The following is a 19,108-nucleotide window of genomic DNA, read 5'->3' as shown; positions in this document are numbered from 1 at the left end:
CTTTTCTTTTTTTTTTTTTTTTTTACCAATTATTAGGTTTCCGTTGATTTTAACTATCAAGTAATTTAAAATTTTTCACTGGAGAAATTTCCCAACGGCCTTAAGGTCACGCTATAGTGCCCTATAGCGCCTTTTTAGCTTCATCGGCATATAGATGTTTACACTGCTGCATAATAATAATAATAATAATAATAATAATAATAATAATAATAATAATAATAATAATAATAATAATAACAATAATAATGATAACTTTATTATTTAAAAGAATAAAAATCTACTAGATACACTTTGATTCTATTAAAACCTGAGTGATTTTACAGTTTGCTGTCATAAAATTGTAAAATATCAAAAAATCAATAACAATAATAATAATAATAATAATAATAATCTTTATTAAGGGAGAATGATTTGTATGGACCATGGAATGCGATGATTTGTTAATTAACTATACAAACGTCGGCTGAATTAACGAAAGTATATTTTTGAAAAATGATTTGCAGTGTTAATCTCCAGTGTCGATGTCACGGTTTTTGAAGTTTGTTTGTCGTCAGAGCTGTTTGGGCAGGGTCCGGTTACTTGATTTCCGTTTGCGTTTCTTTTTTTTAAGGGAAAATGTACACATCTCCCCAAAACTAAAGTTAAAAGCATTTTAAGTATCAATACATTATATAAGCATGGTTGAAAGTTCATTTTAAATCACAATTTTGCTAAATGGATGAGAAGCATGCGAGGCACGAGTTGTTCTACATTGACTTGAGTCCCTTCCCAGAATAGAATATGAGGAATATGAGTCAACTTTAAAATAGGAGCTATAGCCGGAGGCTCAATGGAGGGGACACAGGAAACAAAACTCCAAGAGCAATTTAAAAGTCTACCGGCAGAAACAATATAGGAATCAACTGAAATGGGACAGATAATAAGAAAGATAATCGGACGGAAAAGAACTTTGACAGAGGTAAAAAGCTTTATAACGTCTTTCTTTTTAAACGAAGCAATATTATTCTTAAGCTTAAATTTCTTCAACCGTCAATAGATCAAGCGTCGCACAATTACGTAGTACTATGAGAATAGGTTATATGCTTTTAGTAGCATACTTGGGTATTAGGGTTTACTTTGTAAAATGACAAAACAAAACAAAAAAACTTAAAAGATAAAATGCTGACCGAACAGCTAGTATTTTAATACTAGTGTTTGCCTCCGGCTATTTGAAATCATGAGTTTCAATTCATGCAGAGGGATGATTTCGAGGTCAAGTTGTTTATCCGGGGATAGGAAAGCTAGTCGGCTCCGCTGGATACGAAAACCGCGAAATCATCTCAGTCTGGAACTCATAAACCCAAACAGAGACAGCACCCGAAAAGCCAGCGAAGGACATTTAATTTCAAGAGGCACTACACTACAACCGAACGGCACGAATAGACGAGATGAAACTTAATCTTTCACTTTCTTATCGAGATCATATTTGTAAACCTTCTCGGTTTTTGACCGTTAAAACTTTAATCTTTGATTGCTTATTTGTTTGTTTACAATCATTCTTTCTAACCTATTATGTATCATCATTTTATCTCACCTTGTTTTAAATATTGTAACCGTTTGTTTCCATTTTCACTTAGCTTTTCTAACCCCTGAACGAAAAAATGGGCAACGTCATTAAAATACAATCTGTTCGACGAGCCTTGCATCTTTCAAGATGGTTTATTTAGGCCATTGTTGATCCTGGTCTACACGACGATCCAGCCAGGACCGAAGAAGCGGTCCTTCCTAAGTTTACAAAGTGTTTAAATAGTAGATGAAGTGTGTGAGAGCTTAAAAACCTTTCTGCGACGAATTTTTGGTTCACTTGTTTTGGCCCGTCCCTTTTCGATGTTTTCGAAATATTTTTATCTGGTGAGTGGCCTTTTCTCCACACATATACGACATATACGGTCGAAACGTTGCCAGAAGTGGACAGTTTATAAAACGGATATCGATCCTTAATGTGTGGAAGGCAAAAAAAAAAAAGAAAAAAAAGAAAAGAAACCGGACATCCCCGCGGAAATGATGATGTAACAACATCGAATGACCCAAGTCACGAGAAAGTAGCCTTTTCAATGGGTTTAGGAATGAAACCGCATCACACGTTTTCAAAAGTCTCCGTGTATAGATAACAACGATCAAGAATAGATACAAGTAGATAGAATCAATGATAATGGCGACTTTCCAAAACACCAGAGGGCGTAAGGGGCCAGGGAACCCCTCCTTGGGGGGGGGGGGGGGGAGGGAGTTGGAGGGATTTACTCCTTCGATTTATTCTCTTTTGAGGGGAGGGGTGTGGCTCTCCCAATCCTGACCCGATTCCATATCAAACTGTGTTATTTTTCAACACATCTTTTGTCTTTCCAAGACTATGTCTCTTAAATATAGATCCGTTTCCATAAATTCCTCAGACTTGCAGACTAAAACAGTTAAAACCCTGTACTCCAGTTTCATGCCAAAACGGCTCAAAATCTGTATCATAAAGACTATTGTTACTGGGCCATCGTAGCTTGATCAGGAAAGAAACACAAACAGCGTTGATAAATATTATAAACTCAAAAACCATATCTTTTATTAAGTTTATATTGGGGACTTACTCCTCTCTCCCTCGCCCCGGGAAATTTTCAATATGACATTTTTCACCAATGAAAATGCAGTACATGTAGTTGTAATCGGAGACATGGGTTTTGATGTCTTTTGTTAAAAATGATGAAATAAGACCTTCAATCAGCTGCCAAATAATTTGTTCTTGAATGACAGGAGGAAAGGAATCAGATCAATTCTTGAAAGAAACAACTAGTGATATTAAAAATTATTGGGAAATACGAATAAAGTTATACTGGTGGATTAAAAGCGTTCTAAAACTATTTACAATAAAAAAGTTCCCGACGTTTCGGTCGCAATCACGGACCTTCTTCAGGGGAAGTGAAAGAAAAATTATGCAGAATCACAGTTATAAACAAGCAGGGCGTAACAAATCGATATTTTCGATACTCGATGAAAATCGATAGTAATCGATTATAATTTATCGATTAATATCGAAAATCGATGGAAATCGATCGGTTAACTTTTTGTGATTATCGATTTTTTATTGATTTCTGTAATTAGACAATCGATTTTATCGATTTTGATCGAAAAATATCCAAAACAAAAAATGGGCGAAGACGGGTTGGTTGATTTGTTGTTCTGTTGCATTTAGTCCATCATCACTCGCTCGAACTAATAAACAGCAACTCAAACTGATATTAAACTCAACAAACATCTCCATAACACTTTATTTGCTTTATTGGTATCGATTTATGAATTTGTATGTCACTACGGGGTACTCAGGAGTACTGCACGGGCACAAACCGACAGGAAACACAACCATAAGAGCAATAACGTACGCTGTAATGTAACGTCACTCGTGCGTCAATTTCCGTCAGGATGTCATGCTCTTTTCAACAAATCTTTAGCAAGATATTTTCGTGGGTAATATTAATCTTCTGAACTATAACAGAATACAACAAATTAACACTTGAATGGTTTGTCCAGGACCCGTCCAGGTTTTCACTGAGGTTTGCTGAGGCTTGCCAGGCAGCAAGTACAGCAATATTCCCTTCAGCTGTCCTTACAACCGATATTTAGTCTCTTCATTTCTGTACGTAAATTAAATCGCAAAAAGATGGGAAGCTCTTAAGGTAAGGAATGCTTAGTTATTTTCCATTATTACTTAAGTTATCTCCCACTGTTCTTCTCTTGAATACACTGATTCGCAAATACATGTGGGAGAAAATAACACATTTCTACCACTCGATAAATCAACAGACGTGCCGCTCGTTCAGCTTCAAATGAAAAACAAAAAAAAAGGAGTGGCTCTAGCCAAATTTGTGAGTATCGATTTTTATCGATTATCATAGCTAATCAATCTACAAATATCGAGTACTATCGATTAATCGATTACGTTTTCGATGATCGATTTCGATCGATTTGTTACGCCCTGAAACAAGACGCTGATTAAAATTCAGGATATGTGTCATTTTTTCTTGTTAGCGAGGGTCAAGTGTAAATACTCCTTGGGGAGTAACGCCCCGTCGGCTCGATTGAGTGGGACTTTGGCGCAATTAATCTCCCAGGCCTCGAGAATCTTTCTTTGGTGCCAATTATTGCTAGTCCTGAGAATTGTGGCCTCATCCCACGCGATGTCGTGATTTGTTTTTATCACGTTTTTCGCCTTGTCGCCGTGCGACAGCCTTTTGGTGTTCGCTTTTTCTTGTTATGAATTTTCTCTGCGTTTCGCCAACGTAACTCTTGCTGCAATTAGCACATGGAATGTCGTAAACGGGATCACGAGTATCTTCTTTATCCATTTGGTCTTTCGGTTTTGGAAACATCTTGCTAATTGTCTGATAGGGCTTAAATGCCACTTTGATGCCATGGTTTTCCAGAACTCTCTTAATTGGCTCAGAGGTCCCGCTAACGTATGGAATTGTGCTATACCCCCGTACAGATTCTGTAGGGGGGGTTGTATGTAAATATGCGTTATGATTGAGCATAAAATTCCTAATCAGGATCTCCCCACGGAGCTAGCTCAATTTGAGATCTATTACTAGGCGCAGATAATGCATTGAAGGTGACGGCGAGAATTCAATGTAAAAAGACCATTTGTAACTGCTTTCCACGCCTAAGTTCCACTTCGCTAGCACGAGTGGCACTTTCTTGTGATAAACTGGAGCTCACTCCCGACCCACTCCCCGGCTCCCATACATTTTGACACATCTTTTAGCAATCCTCTCTTTTGCTTTGTGTTCTATTAAACAGAGTGAATCGACGCTAAGCTATTCATCCGAGAATGAGGAACGACAAAAATACGCCCACTACATCGTGTCGTGTGAAAGAGACAAGCCAATCGACCCGTCGACCGATGGAAAGCTCCTAAGAGCAAAGATGGACCAAGGGACTTCCAGTAGACTTCCAGTGGACTTCCTCGGGACTGATTTCGACCAAACAACAAGTAAGGATATCATCGTACACTAATATTACAACTAAAAGTGAGCGCGCAAGAAATGAATGACCTTGTGGGTCAAATAAAACGCCATTATAATTAGGCATTATGTCTCGGTGGTGATTTTTATAGGGTCAGGGAACGGAGGGTAGTTAATAACGTTTCATCGGGGAAGGCTCCGTGAGGGTATCAGCCCCCTTACTTTTTGGTCTTTCACTCATACCAAGTTTACCGAAATGGTAATTCATTCACACACATAAAACAAAAACATTGTTCGCTTTTCTTATCTTTCAAAGACAACCCAAGGACAGAAGGAAATCCAGCCGGGTTTTTAATAGCTTAGTGACAAGCGCTATAACATCTGCTCAGTTATTGGTACCCATTCTAACACGTAGATTAAAAATGGCTATTTTTTCGGTTCACGGTCTATTTTGTGAACCTTTCAAATACTAAATATTGAAATTTCGCGACTCTTTCGCGGAAAACGGCATACCCTTTGGGGCGTATAGTCCACTGTGTGCCCCCCCCCCCCCCCCCCCCGAGCACATAGTGGTTATAAAAATATGCTTTGTCGTCAACTACTTGGAATGTAAATAATCCTTTGTTTGATTTCAAGTTACCTGAAACAAAACTTGGAAGCAAATATTTGAGAATCAGATCTTGCTCGCTGGAGCTCGTTCACGTGAAGCTGCTGTCTGATATAGTAAAGTGAATTTAAATCGCATGCAAAGCATGACGGAAAGTACTGTGCTAAACACATAACCATAACGCAAGTTATCGGGAATGGTACCGCTGAATCTATAGACTGTAAAACACTCGTTTCTCCCCTCTTGAAATTCACGATACAAGTGGACCGGATGCGAATCAGCGAAAGCGCGAAAAGCGTGGATTCGCGTCTCTCTCACAGCGCGCGTTTGTAGGGCGCATATAAGGGCTAAAAGCTTCAGTATAATGAAACTTGCATGGGCCCCATGGGACGGACGTGGATCATTACATTTTTTGATGGGAGGGCTGGCCAAATGGCAGAAAACAACAAACAAACAACGAAAGTAACACCTGTTGACACGTTGGGCAGGAATAAACAGAATGCCAACTGTCCACCTTTTTCTAGCAAAACTAATTTATAGTGTTTTGTTGAACTTTTTTTTCAGCATTTTATATTGAAAAGACTGAACAATGTCAGATATACGCCCTGAAATGCTACTTGGAGGACCAACAATACTACCTGTGTGCAGAAGACGATAAAGTGGACTTATTGGTAAGTACGATCTTTGTCTCTTGCAGGGTGAAGAATTGCTCACTCAAATCGTTATTTCATGCCGTTAATTTCTGTCACCCTGCCAATCACAATTCTCATTACAATGCTGCTTTGGTATGCTGTGCGTTGCTCAGAATGGGATCATTACAATACTGTACTTACAATCCTGACTAATTATGAGAAAATCTGTGAATCACTACCACCATTCCATTTCCATCCTGTACATTTCTCTGACCCTTCAATACCACATGTACAGTATCTGGACAGCACCTTGTCTCAATATTAATCAAGATCCACCTTAATTTAAGGCTTAAATCCCTCCAAAACTATTTGTGTATCCTGGTATTAGCCCATGATGATAATGATGATGATGATGATCATCATCATCATCATCATGATGATCCCCATCAACATCATCATCATCATCATCATCATCATCATCATCATCATCATCATCATCATCATCATTATCATCACTATTTTATCTCTCTAATTTGGAGATTTGGGGTAGCATTTGCCCATGAGGCAGATCAAATCATTTGGGTATTCTGTTCACCAATATATATTGCATTTTCTTTTTCCCTTACATTTCTGTGGGCAAAACAAAAAACTAGCAAATTGGAGTAGGGCTGAAACTGTGCTTGAAGATTTAATGCAATTCCAAATCACAAAATCTCCATATGAAACAATAAATGGAATGGTCCCATCACAATTAGCTCCTTTTAAATCCTATCCTAAACAGCTTTCCATGATGAATATTTTGTAGAACCACCATGTTTCTTTGTTGAATGAAGAATGCTTCCAAGCACTAGATGAGGCTGTGTGTAATCACTAAACAGTGAAGTTGTTTCCCATTTCAAAGTTAACCACAGACTTTTTTAAATTGAAGTGAATATTCATTTTATGCTGCATGACATTGTGATGAAATGAATGCACCATATACACTTATTCTGCACCATCACCAATCCCTGTTACTATGATTTAGAATGATATTTAGGTCTACTAAATTGCACCTCCCCCCCTCCTCCATTGGCAATGGCTCAAAGTCGATCTCACATCTAAGAGGTATATTAATTACCACAGCAGCTGATTGAAAATGGTACCTGGTTTCCCTCGTAAAGGGTACGATGACCAGACCCCTTTTAAATGCTAGTAGTATTGAGCAACCCCGAAAAAGTTAAAAACAAGGTCAAAACAAAAATAAAAAAATAATGCAAAAAACCACAAATCAAAAAGAAAAAAATGTTTACTGCATATAAAGTTTTGTACCAGACAACTAATTAAAACAATTGTTCCTCTTTTGTTCACAGAAGACAGATACCCGTGACCCTGGTGACTCGAGGTTCCTGTTTAAAATCAAAAACGCTAATGAGGATACTAAGTTCAGGATAATCAAGTCCCTAGCTACAAGAATGTATCTTGCCAGTGACGAGCACGGCAATGCATCAATGAGGGAAATAAGACACCCTCATGAATGTGAACCTCAAGACAGACAGGCGTGGTTTGAATTCAAAAAGGCCTACGCCCCTCACATGGAGTGTGATACATTGACCATTACGGATGAACACGTGACATTCACAGAACACACATGTGATGTGGAGGTTATGAGAACTAAAGTTTGTACATAACTGAAGGATGTGCCTAAAAAAAGTGGATACTGCAATATATAATTTATTATATTACCCAAAGGGGTGAGGTGTTCCCATAAAAAGTGATGATTGTTGAACCATTCAGCCAAACTGTCACTTAAGCTTGGTAATCAAGTAATTTGAAATTTAACAGGTTTACGCGAGACCATTATTTTAGAATTGATTTATTTCTTTTTTTTTATATTACTGAATTAATTTGGAACTAAGTGACCTGTATGCATGTCCCCTCCTCTAAATAATCATTCTATGGTTATGGTATGTATATACTGCATATTAAATTTGTTCTTAATTTATTAGGTGATATAGGTTAAATCAAACCACTCTGATGTAAGAACACAAAATTGTCAGTTATCTTAAACCTTGGAGGTGGTGGGGTGTGTGTGTGGGGGGTGGGTTTGGGGATCTCCTCAGAATTTTTGGTGGGGGTGTGTGGATTGGTTCTTGAAATCCCAACCCTTTTTCAGATATGAAAACTGATCATACTCATTATCAGACCTGCAGGTTTCTCTAAATCCCAAACCCATTGTTAAAATCAATTCTATTTCAGACCAAAACAACTCAAAAACCATACCCTTTAGCACCACACATACCTATATAGCGTATAAATATGTCTTATTCGATGGTTTTACATATAATACGCGCAGATATTTTGCAAGTTGCGTAGTATTTAGAGAGATTTATTATTCCACTATTATTCCACTACAAAAAGATTTTGCTGTTTTAGCTTTCCTTTCTGGTAAGAGTGTTTTATGTTTTATAAAAAAACTTTCAGTGTTTAAATGACCTCTGCAAGGCATAAACATTATTGTGGAATGAGTAACATTATACCACTTACGTACAACATATCATGAATGAATTTTTAAAATTTGCCAAGTGACTATCGGTATACAGAATATAATAAAATATGAGCCGGCAAAATATCCTTGCGTATTATATGTAAAACCATCGAATTTTAAAGAGATTTGTTATTTCACTACAAAAAGATTTTGTGTTTTCGTGGTTTTAAACATGGGCCTGTATTGTTATGCTTTGTGTTTTTTTTAAGAAAACTTACAGTTTTAATGACCTATACAATGCATAAATATTATTGTGGAATAATTAACAATTAGATTATGAGCTCGAAATTTCTATCGCGTGATAGCTGATGAGGGCGTAGCCCGAATCAGCTATCACGCATAGAAATCAAGACCGAATAATCTAATTGATTTAGTATAAATCTACTAGTCGGTCAAAACTAAACAAGTAAAAATTATCTATTTCCTCCTCGCAGACACTTCTAGGATCGATTTCCGCCGTATCCCGGGTCCAGTTTTGTGCGGGCTCATTTTTTCTGAACAGCGGCTTGTAATCGAGCTTAAGAAACTTCGAAAACGCGACGAAGCGGCCACCTTTTTGTCGAAAACTGCTACTTACTATCTATCACAGAATAGATAGCGAGTAGCGTAGCCAATCAGAGAACGACATTCGTGATAGAACACTAGAAGATTTATACTAAGTTCCATTATACTGTCTACTTACGGTACAACGCATCATTTATCAATTTTTTTTAAAATTTGCAAAGTGACTACCGGTATGTAGAATATAATAAAATACGAGCAATGAGCTGGCAAAATGTCCGTGCGTATTATATGTAAAACCATCGAATAAGAGATTTAATATTCCATTACAAAACATTTTGTTATTTTGGCTTCTCTTTTTGAAATACAGCCGGCATTATCTGTCCATTAGTATATTGTGCCTGCGAATGCTAAAGTAAACAACACAGGGCGCAAGTGAAATGTTGTTGCCCGTATTCGCTTTGCTGTAAACAGGTCAATCTGGGACACCACATGGTATTTTGCATGTTCACTTCACCTTATTAGGTGAAATGACAAAATAGTGGAATAATAAACAGGAGTGATCCCCCCTCTCACTACCCAGGGTTTTAGACATGACTGTATTGTTATACTTTGTTTTTTTAAAAAAAACTTTCAGTGTTTAAATGACCTATGCGAGGCATTAATATTATTGTGGAATTAGTACCATTATACTACTTACGTACAACGTATCATTAATGAATTTTGAAAATTTGCCAAGTAACTACTGGTATGTAGAATATAATTTTTTATTAGTATAAAAATTATAAGAACTTTGTTATGTTTATAATATAGTAATGCTGTATTTTGTATATCGTAGAACCAGTGTACATGTTTAAGTTATAAGTTTAAAGAGTATTGTATCAAGTATTATAAATATTAAAAACCAGTCACTGTAAACTTCATAATGACTATTTTGATTTTCATTCCTGCGCTTTTCACAAGACAAACCAACAACGTCCAACAACAGAACTCGAGGTTTAATACCAGTAAACCATGAAATTCCCCACTATGAAATACACCACTGGTTAAAGAGGTTATCACGTGTGTTGCACGAGCTGGAAACCATTTTTAAAGCGTTTAAGCAAGAGAAAGACAATAAGCACGACCGGTTTGTAGTCGCTGGGCAAACAATATTGCCAGGAACCCTATTCCATTCTACTGTCGGACATGTTCCAATAGAAGTGAGCCGACATATCTGGCATGCACTGGTATGCACTGCAGAGAGTATGGTTTCCAGCTTGTTCAACACACGTGATAAGGTTCTCGTGCTGTATTCCAGTTACTTTAACTTGTATATCGACCAACATGTCCTTTAACTCGGCCAGACTAGGCTCGAGAGGTGCGTTCTTGGGTGTTTTCGTTTCATTGTTTGCCGCCTTGTTGACTCGCTTCGCTTAGTTCAAGACGTCTTCGTCTTCGAGTGATCCTCGAGCACCACGTTTATTTTTGCGACTGTTTCTAGTCATCAGCTTGGAAAACTACGGATACGTACCAGTAGAGGACGAAACACAGTTCATAATATCAGCGATATTGTTTTGAAGGGAAGATATTTGCTCCGCCTCAAAATGTGCGTCCGACCAGGTCGGATCCACGCATGCTCTCATTAGTATAAAAATTATAAGAACTTTGTGATGTTTATAATATAGTAAATGTTGTATCTTGTACATGGTAGAACCAGTGTACATGTTTAAGTTATAAGTTCAAAGAGAATTGTATCAAGTATTATAAATATTAAAAACTAGTCACTGAAAACTTCATAGTGACTATTTTCATTTCCATTCCTGCGCTTTTCACAAGACAAACCAACAACGTCCAACAACAGAATACGAGATTTAATACCAGTAAACCATGCAATTCCCCACTATGAAATACATCACTGGTTTAAGAGGTTATCACACGTGTATCGTACAAGTTGGAAACCATTTTTAAAGTAACATCTCGACGCGTTTAAACAAGAGAAAGACAAAAAACACGATCGGTTTGTAGTCGCTTGGCAAACAATATTGCCAGGAACACTATTCCATTCTACTGTCGTAAATATTCTAATAAAACTGAGTCGATATATCTGGTATGCACTACAGAGAGGAGGTGACCGTCATAAGAGGTGAGGTCAAATCTATTAGATACAAGTCATCTCCGCTTATTCGAGGCAGTCTGCAAATTCCTAACGAGGTGACTGTAAAATGGGAAGACAGTTCTAAAGGCCATGGGCATTTTGCACAAGAAAGTAGAAAAAGTCAGCCATCGCCTTGGAGATAACGATCGTTGCATTGACGAATCTAAAGATATTTTAAAATCAATATTGAATGACGATGTATCGACTGACTCTGACGGAGAGGTAGATGAAATGTAACTTTGTTGGAAATAAAGGCGTCTTAAAATAACGATGCTGTAAAATCGTGTGATTTTAATTAACAATGACTTAAATTAAGGTTCATAAAATTAACGCGAATTTCAACATGCATCGTTAATTTCCTATAATAATATATTATATAATAATATAATATCATAAACTTGGAATTAATTAATATATTGGTGCTAAGTCGCAGAAAAGAATGCTCAGTACCAATTTCAAAACTGAAACACCGAAAAATAATTTTAGACCTTGATTTTCTTAAATAGAAAGCATTGCTTTGAATTTTTTTCATTTTCAACTAGAACTTATCCCGAGATCTTTCAGGTTCTTGAAGTACACTAGTAGTCATTCAGTATACTACAACTTTTTGAAACTATTAAATATTCTTTTAATAGTAAAGACTATCGTTTCCTCTTCGTTTTTTTTACGAAAATAAATCCTAGGTGTTTGCCAGTGAAAAAGGAAGATTGCCTAGAAAATTGTAAACGATTCTATGGAAACGACGGTGATCTAAAAGTCGGTTTCCACAACAACGAGATTTGTCTTCCGTTCCTGTGTCACGCAATATGTTGGGTAGCTGAGTTCCGTAATTTCATTTTCTGAAAAAATAGATAAATAAAAATAATAATAATAATAAGATTATACTCATCTTTAGCTGTAAGGTATAAATGGCATTTTCGGCATTTTATGAGAACACCGTTTCTATTTGCTCCAAGTGGAAGTTAATCGGGGTATTTCCCATTGGAGAATCTACAGAAAATTAAAAAAAAATTCCATAAACGAAAATATAAACAATGTCTTTCGTTCTTGTGTCAAGCAATACGTTGAGTTGCTGCACAAATCCTTAAAAATAAACCTTCTTTCATTTTCTGAAATAAATTTCTCGTCTTGAAGTGTTAGCCATAAATGGCAATTTCGGCATTTGTCGACGTCGCTTTCTGCCTTTTTCTTAATGTGGAACTTTCGATTTTACAGTTCTTCTCTGTTATTTTTTTTTCCAGAAAACTGATTTGCTAACAACGTAAGGGGCATCCCAGAAGCTCACAAACCCCTCATTAAAACGGGATTTACTGGATTAAAATTGCGAAATTTCTGGGCATTAACGAGGTCTTGTGACTTTTCCATTTTCTCCGAAGGTAACGTGACCTAATGCTTTCGGGGAATCCCCGAGTTTGATCATATTTATGACTTCCGGTGGCCAGAGGTATATATACATGCCGCCTTCTCATCTTTCCAGGAGTTGAATTTAGTGAAAGATCGCCTTCGAAACAAAACTGCTACGACGATGTCGACTATAGAAATGTTCCGGAAATGTTCCATAAGAGAGGTATGAAATGCAAATTTGTGTTATGATTTAGCATAAAATTCCTGATCAGGATCTCCCCACGGAGCCAGCTCATTTTGGATGTGTTTTAAAATTGCTCAGCATCCATGGAGATCTATTACTAGGTGGAGACAATGCATTGAAGGTGACGGTGAGAATTCAATGTAAGAAGAACATTTGTAACTGCTTTCCACGCCTAAGCTCCACTTCGCTAGCACGAGTGTCACTTTCTTGGGATGATTTGTTCTTCCGGCAGTATTTAGCACACTTGAACATTGTGTCCCCAGATCTGAGAGCTCACTCACGACCCACTCCCCGGCTCCCATGCATTTTGACACGTCTTTGAGCAATCCTCTCTTTTGCTTTGTATTCTGTTAAACAGAGTGAATCGACGCTACTCTATTCATCTGAGAATGAGGAACGACCAAAGTACGCCCACTACATCGTGTCGTGTGAAAGAGCCAAGCCAATCGACCCAAACCAAAGACGAACATTGACCGATGGAACGCTCCTAAGAGCAAAGACGCACCAAAGGACTTCCAGTAGACTTCCAGTGGACGTCCTCGGGACTGATTTGAACCAAACAACAAGTAAGGATATCATCGTACGCTAATATTATAGTTAAAAGTGAGCGCGCAAAAAATCGGAAGAAAGGAAAGACCTTGTGGGTCAAACAAAACACCATTATCATTATAAGGCATTATGTTTCGGTGGTGATTTTTATAGGGTCAGGGAACGGAGGGTAGTCAATAACGTTTCATCGGGGAAGGCTCCGTGCGGGTGTTAAACCCCTAACTTCTTGTCTTACACACATAAAACGTTTTACCGAGATGGTAATTCATTCACACACGTAAAACAAAAACATTGTTTGCTTTTCCCATCCTTCAAAGACAACCCAAGAACAGAGGTAAATCCGGCCGCGTCTTAGTTTAATAGCCAAGTGACAAGCGTACTATTAAACTTTGCGCTATAAATTCTGCTCAGTTATTGGTACCCATTCTGAACTTGGATTTAATTGTTATGTTTTCGGTTCACGGTCTATTTTGTGTATTGTAAAATTGCCACTGAAAAACCCCTATGGGGAGTGCATGCATTGTAAAATTGTCACTGAAAAACCCCTATGGAGAGTGTGAATAAAGTATTGTATTGTATTGTATTGTATTGTATAATCTTTCAAATACTAAATATTTAAATTTCGCTACCCTTTCGCGTAAAACTGTATGGAACCCCCCCCCCCCCCCCCTGAACACATGGTGGTTATAAAAAATATGCTTTGTCGTCAGCTACTCTGGAATGTAAATAATGCTTTGTTCGATTTCAAGTTACCTGAGACAAAACTTGGATGCAAATATTTGAGAATCAGATCTTGATCCCTGAGTCTTGTTCAATTTTAAAAAAGTACAGACCATGCGCGTGAAGCTGCTGCCTGATATAGGAAAATGAATTTAAATCGCATGCAAAACATGACGGAAAGTACTGTGCTAAACACATAACCATGATGCAAGTTATCGAGAATCGTACCGCTGAATCTCCTCTTGAAATTCACGGTACAAGTTGACCGGATGCGAATCAGCGAAAGCGCGAACTCGCGTGGGGAAAGCGTGAATTCGCGTCTCTCTCACAGCGCGGGTTCGTAAGACGCACCTCAAAGAGAAGGGGAGGGGGTTCACTGCTAAAAGCGTGAGTATAATAAAACTTGTAAAGGCTCCATGGCGCGGACGTGGACCATTACATTTTTTGGTGGGAGGGCTGGGCAAATTGCAAAAAAAAAAAAAAAAAAAAAGTAACACAACACAACAGAACAAAACAAAAAGGCTGAAGAAAACGTGTTGACACGTTGGGCAGGAAAAAACAGAACAGCAACTGTCCACCTTTTTCTAGCAAAACTTATTATTATAGTGTTTTGTTCAACTTTTTTTTTTCAGCATTTTATATAGAACAGACTGAACAATATCCGATATTCACCCTGAAATGCTACTTGGAGGATCAACCATACTACCTGTGTGCGGAAGACGAAAAGGTGGACTTGTTGGTAAGTATGATCTTCGCCTCTTGTAGGGTGAAAAATTGCTCACTCAAATCATTTTTCCTGCCGTTAATTTCAGTCAACCTGCCAATCACAATTCTCATTACAATGCTGCTTTCAAATGGTATGCTGTGTGTTGCTCAGAATGGGATCATTATAATAAATCTCTGAATCCCTGCCACCATGGCATTTCTATCCTGTTCAAACCCTCTGGCCCTTCATAAACACAGTTTCTGGACAGCACCTTGTCACAATATTAATTAAGACCCACGTTAAGGCTTAAATCCCACCAAAACAGTTTTTGTATCCTGCTATTAGGCCATCATCATCATCATCATCATCATCATCATCATCATCATCATCATCATCATCATCATCATCATCATCATTGTCATCATCATCATCATCATCATCATCATTGTCATCATCATCATCATCATCATCGTCATCATCATCATCATCATCATTATCGTATCATCTTCAACATCATCATCATTTTCATCATCAACATTTGATTGCCATCAGCACCATCATTATCATCATCACTATTCTGTCTCTCCAATTTGGAGATTTGGGCTTGCATTTTGCTCATGAGGCAGGTCAAATTAGTCGGGTCTTGATCTGTTCACTACATTGCATTTTCTACTTCCCTTACATTTTGGTGAGCAAAACAAAAAACCAGTGTGAAAAAAAAAAACTGTGATTGAAGATTTAATGCAATCACATATTACAATCCCATCACAATTAGCTCGATCCTTTTAAAGTCTATCCTAAGCGGCTTTCCCTGATGAACATTTTGTAGAACCACCATTTTTCTTTGGTGAATGAAGAATGCTTTCAAGCACTAGACGAGGGTGTGTGTAATCACTAAACAGTGAAGTTGTTTCCCATTTCAAAGTAAACCACAGACCTTTTGAAATTGAAGTGAATATTAATTTTATGCTGTATGAAATAAATGCACAGAATACACTTGTTCGGTACGATCACCAATCCCTGTTACTGTGATTTAGAATGATATTTAGGTCTACTAAATTGCACCCCTCCCCCCCCCCCCCCCCCCCACCATTGGCAATGGCTCAAATTCAATTTCACAGCTAAGAGGTATATTAATAACTAGATCAGTTGATTGACAAATGGTACCTGGCTTTCCTCGTAAAGGGTACGATGACCATGACCCCTTTTATATGCTAGGAGTATTTAGTAATTGAGCAACCCCCAAAAAGTTAAAAACCTGCACAAAACATAAAAAAATAATAATCAAGTGTTTATACAAAAAACAAAACAAAACAACAAAAACAAAAATTCAGTTTCCTGAATATTAAGTTTCGTACCAGATAACTAACTAAAACAATTTTTTCTCTTTTGTTCACAGAAGACAGATACGTTTGACTCTGGTGACTTGAGGTTCTTGTTTGAAATAAAACACCCTAATAAGTATACTAAGTTCAGGATAATCAAGTCCCTAGCTACAAGAATGTATCTTGTCAGTGACAAGCATGGCAACGCATCAATGCGGGAAATAAGACACTCTCATGATCATGAAACTCAAGACAGACAGGCGTTGTTTGACTTCAAAGAGGCCGACGGCCCTCACATGGAACTCGATAGCGATACATTGACCATCATGAATGAATACATGACATTCACAGAAAACACATGTGAGGTGGAGGTTATGAGAGCTAAAGTTTGGACGTAAATGAGGGATCTGCCTTAAAAAGTGGATACTGCAATATATAATTTAATTTATAACCCAAAGGAGTGAGGTGTTCCCATAAAAAGTGACTACCTGTATATAGAATATAATAAAATACGAGCGATGAGCAAAATGTCCGCGCGTATTATATGTAAAACCTTCGAATAAGAGATTTATTATTTCATTACAAAAAGATTTTGCCATTTTGGCTTCTCTTTTTGAAATACAGCCGGCATTATCTGTCCAACAGTATATCGTGCGTGCGAATGATCATATAAACAACACATAGAGCAAGTGAAATGTCGTTGCCCGTATTCGCTCTGTTGTAAAAAAGGTCAAACCGGGACACCACATTGTATTAAGCCCGGTCTACACGAGCAATTTTTATGTGGCAATTTTTATTTTCCACATAAAAACTAACACGCCAGCTTTTTAGCAAATGCAGATGTCACATACAAATTGGTCATTTCTCATTATCTACTCGGGCAAATAAGAATTGCCACATAAAAAAATTGTTCGTGTAGACGAGATGCCACATAAAATGTGACAATTTTTTTAACGTCATCTGTAGAACCCAGTCCCTAGCATTTACGCATCCAGCATGGCGTCATCTTGCTTTTTGCCTTGCATGGAAATCTCCGCTGTGCAAAATTATTACTGACGCAAATTAACAACAAATATTTGTCGAGCCATCTACACGGGCAAATAAACATTGCCACATACAGTTGCCACATAAAAATTGCTCGTGTAGACGGGGCTTTACGGTCTTGTATTTTGCACGTTCTCTTCACCTTATCAGGTGAAATGACTAAATAGTTTAATAATAAAGAGGAGTGATCCCCCCTCTCACTACCCAGGGTTTTAAACATGACTGTATTGTTATGCTTTGTCGTTTTTTTAAAAACACTTACAGTGTTTAAATGGCCCATGCGACGCATAAATATTAGTGTGGAATTAGTACCATTTATACTACTTACAACGTATCATTAATGAATTTTGAAAATTTGCCAAGTAACTACCGGTATCTGTAGAATATACTTTTTTATTGTTATAAAAATTGTAAGAACTTTGTTATGTTTATAATATAGTAATGTTGTTTCTTGTATATACTAGAACCAGTGTACATGTGTAAATTATTAGCTCAAAGAGTATTGTATCAAGTATTATGAATATTAAAAACTAGTCACTGTAAACTTCATAATGACTATTTTGGTTTTTTATTCCTGCGCTTTTCACAAGACAAAACAACAACGTCCAACAACAGAATACGAGATTTAATACCAGTAAACCATGAAATTCCCCACTATGAAATACATCACTGGTTTAAGAGGTTATCACACGTGTATCGCACAAGTTGGAAACCATTTTTAAAGTAACATCTCGACGCGTTTAAACGAGAGAAAGACAAAAAACACGATCGGTTTGTAGTCGCTTGGCAAACAATATTGCCAGGAACACTATTCCATTCTACTGTCGTACATATTCCAATAAAACTGAGTCGATATATCTGGTATGTACTGATATGCACTGCCGAGAGGAGGTGACCGTTATAAGAGGTGAGGTCAAATCTATTAGATACAAGTCATCTCCGCTTATTCGAGGCAGTCTGCAAATTCCTACCGAGGTGACTGTAAAATGGGAAGAGAGTTCTAAAGGCCATGGGCATTTTGCACAAGAAAGGAGAAAAAGTCAGCCATCGCCTTGGAGATAACGATCGTTGCATTGACGAATCCAAAGATATTTTAAAATCAATATTGAATGACGATGTGTCGACTGACTCTGACGGAGAGGTAGGTGAAATGTAACCTTGTTGGAAATAAAGGCGTCTTAAAATAACGATGCTGTAAAATAGTGTGATTTTAATTAACAATGACTTAAATTAAGGTTCATAAAATTAACGCGAATTTCAACATACATCGTTAATTTCCTATAATAATATAATATTATATAATACTATAATATCATAAACTTGGAATTAATTAATATATTGGTGCTAAGTCGCAGAAAAGAATGCTCAGTACCAATTTCAAAACTGAAACACCGAAAAATAATTTTAGACCTTGATTTTCCTAAATAAAAAGCATTGCTTTGAATTTTTTTCATTTTCAACTAGAACTTATCCCGAGATCTTTCAGGTTCTTGAAGTCCACTAGTAGTCATTCAGTATACTACAACTTTTTGAAACTATTAAATATTCTTTTAATAGTAAAGACTATCGTTTCCTCTTCGTTTTATTTACGAAAATAAATCCAAGGTGTTTGCCGGTGAAAAAGGAAGATTGCTTAGAAAATTGTAAACGATTCTATAGAAACGACGGTGATCTAAAAGTCGGTTTCCACAACAACGAGATTTGTCTTCCGTTCCTGTGTCACGCAATATGTTGGGTAGCTGAGTTCCGTAATTTCATTTTCTGAAAAAATAGATAAATAAAAATAATAATAA

General features: G+C 37.2%; 2 protein-coding genes across 2 annotated transcripts; both read left to right on the top strand.

The window, feature by feature from the left end:
* Window positions 1-403: 403 nt before the first annotated feature.
* LOC146466912 (uncharacterized) lies at window positions 404-8,291 on the top strand. The gene is made up of 4 exons (XM_085126643.1): window positions 404-958; window positions 4,819-5,011; window positions 6,154-6,260; window positions 7,571-8,291. Exons 1-4 carry the CDS (start codon window positions 908-910, stop codon window positions 7,886-7,888), a joined length of 669 nt encoding a protein of 222 aa, XP_084982769.1. The 5' UTR covers window positions 404-907; the 3' UTR covers window positions 7,889-8,291.
* Window positions 8,292-12,379: 4,088 nt separating this feature from the next.
* Window positions 12,380-19,077, top strand: LOC146466911 (uncharacterized). The gene is made up of 4 exons (XM_085126639.1): window positions 12,380-12,950; window positions 13,330-13,537; window positions 14,873-14,979; window positions 16,346-19,077. Exons 1-4 carry the CDS (start codon window positions 12,909-12,911, stop codon window positions 16,667-16,669), a joined length of 681 nt encoding a protein of 226 aa, XP_084982765.1. The 5' UTR covers window positions 12,380-12,908; the 3' UTR covers window positions 16,670-19,077.
* The last annotated feature ends 31 nt before the right edge of the window (window positions 19,078-19,108 follow it).

The sequence above is a fragment of the Pavona decussata genome, unplaced genomic scaffold (genome assembly GCF_977016875.1).
Source record: "Pavona decussata unplaced genomic scaffold, jaPavDecu1.1 SCAFFOLD_140, whole genome shotgun sequence".
Lineage (NCBI taxonomy): Eukaryota > Metazoa > Cnidaria > Anthozoa > Scleractinia > Agariciidae > Pavona > Pavona decussata.
The sequence above is the reverse complement of the archived record's forward strand: the minus strand, read 5'-3'. Positions and strand labels throughout refer to the sequence as shown.

Bases quoted from the DNA above. Each gene is read 5' to 3' on its own strand.
- LOC146466912 (XM_085126643.1), top strand. From the start codon at position 908: ATGGGACAGATAATAAGAAAGATAATCGGACGGAAAAGAACTTTGACA. The intron at 959-4,818 runs GTAAAAAGCTTT...TCTATTAAACAG, and splicing joins GGAAAAGAACTTTGACAGAG to AGTGAATCGACGCTAAGCTA. The intron at 5,012-6,153 runs GTAAGGATATCA...CTTTTTTTTCAG, and splicing joins TGATTTCGACCAAACAACAA to CATTTTATATTGAAAAGACT.
- LOC146466911 (XM_085126639.1), top strand. From the start codon at position 12,909: ATGTCGACTATAGAAATGTTCCGGAAATGTTCCATAAGAGAG. The intron at 13,538-14,872 runs GTAAGGATATCA...TTTTTTTTTCAG, and splicing joins TGATTTGAACCAAACAACAA to CATTTTATATAGAACAGACT. The intron at 14,980-16,345 runs GTAAGTATGATC...TTTTGTTCACAG, and splicing joins ACGAAAAGGTGGACTTGTTG to AAGACAGATACGTTTGACTC.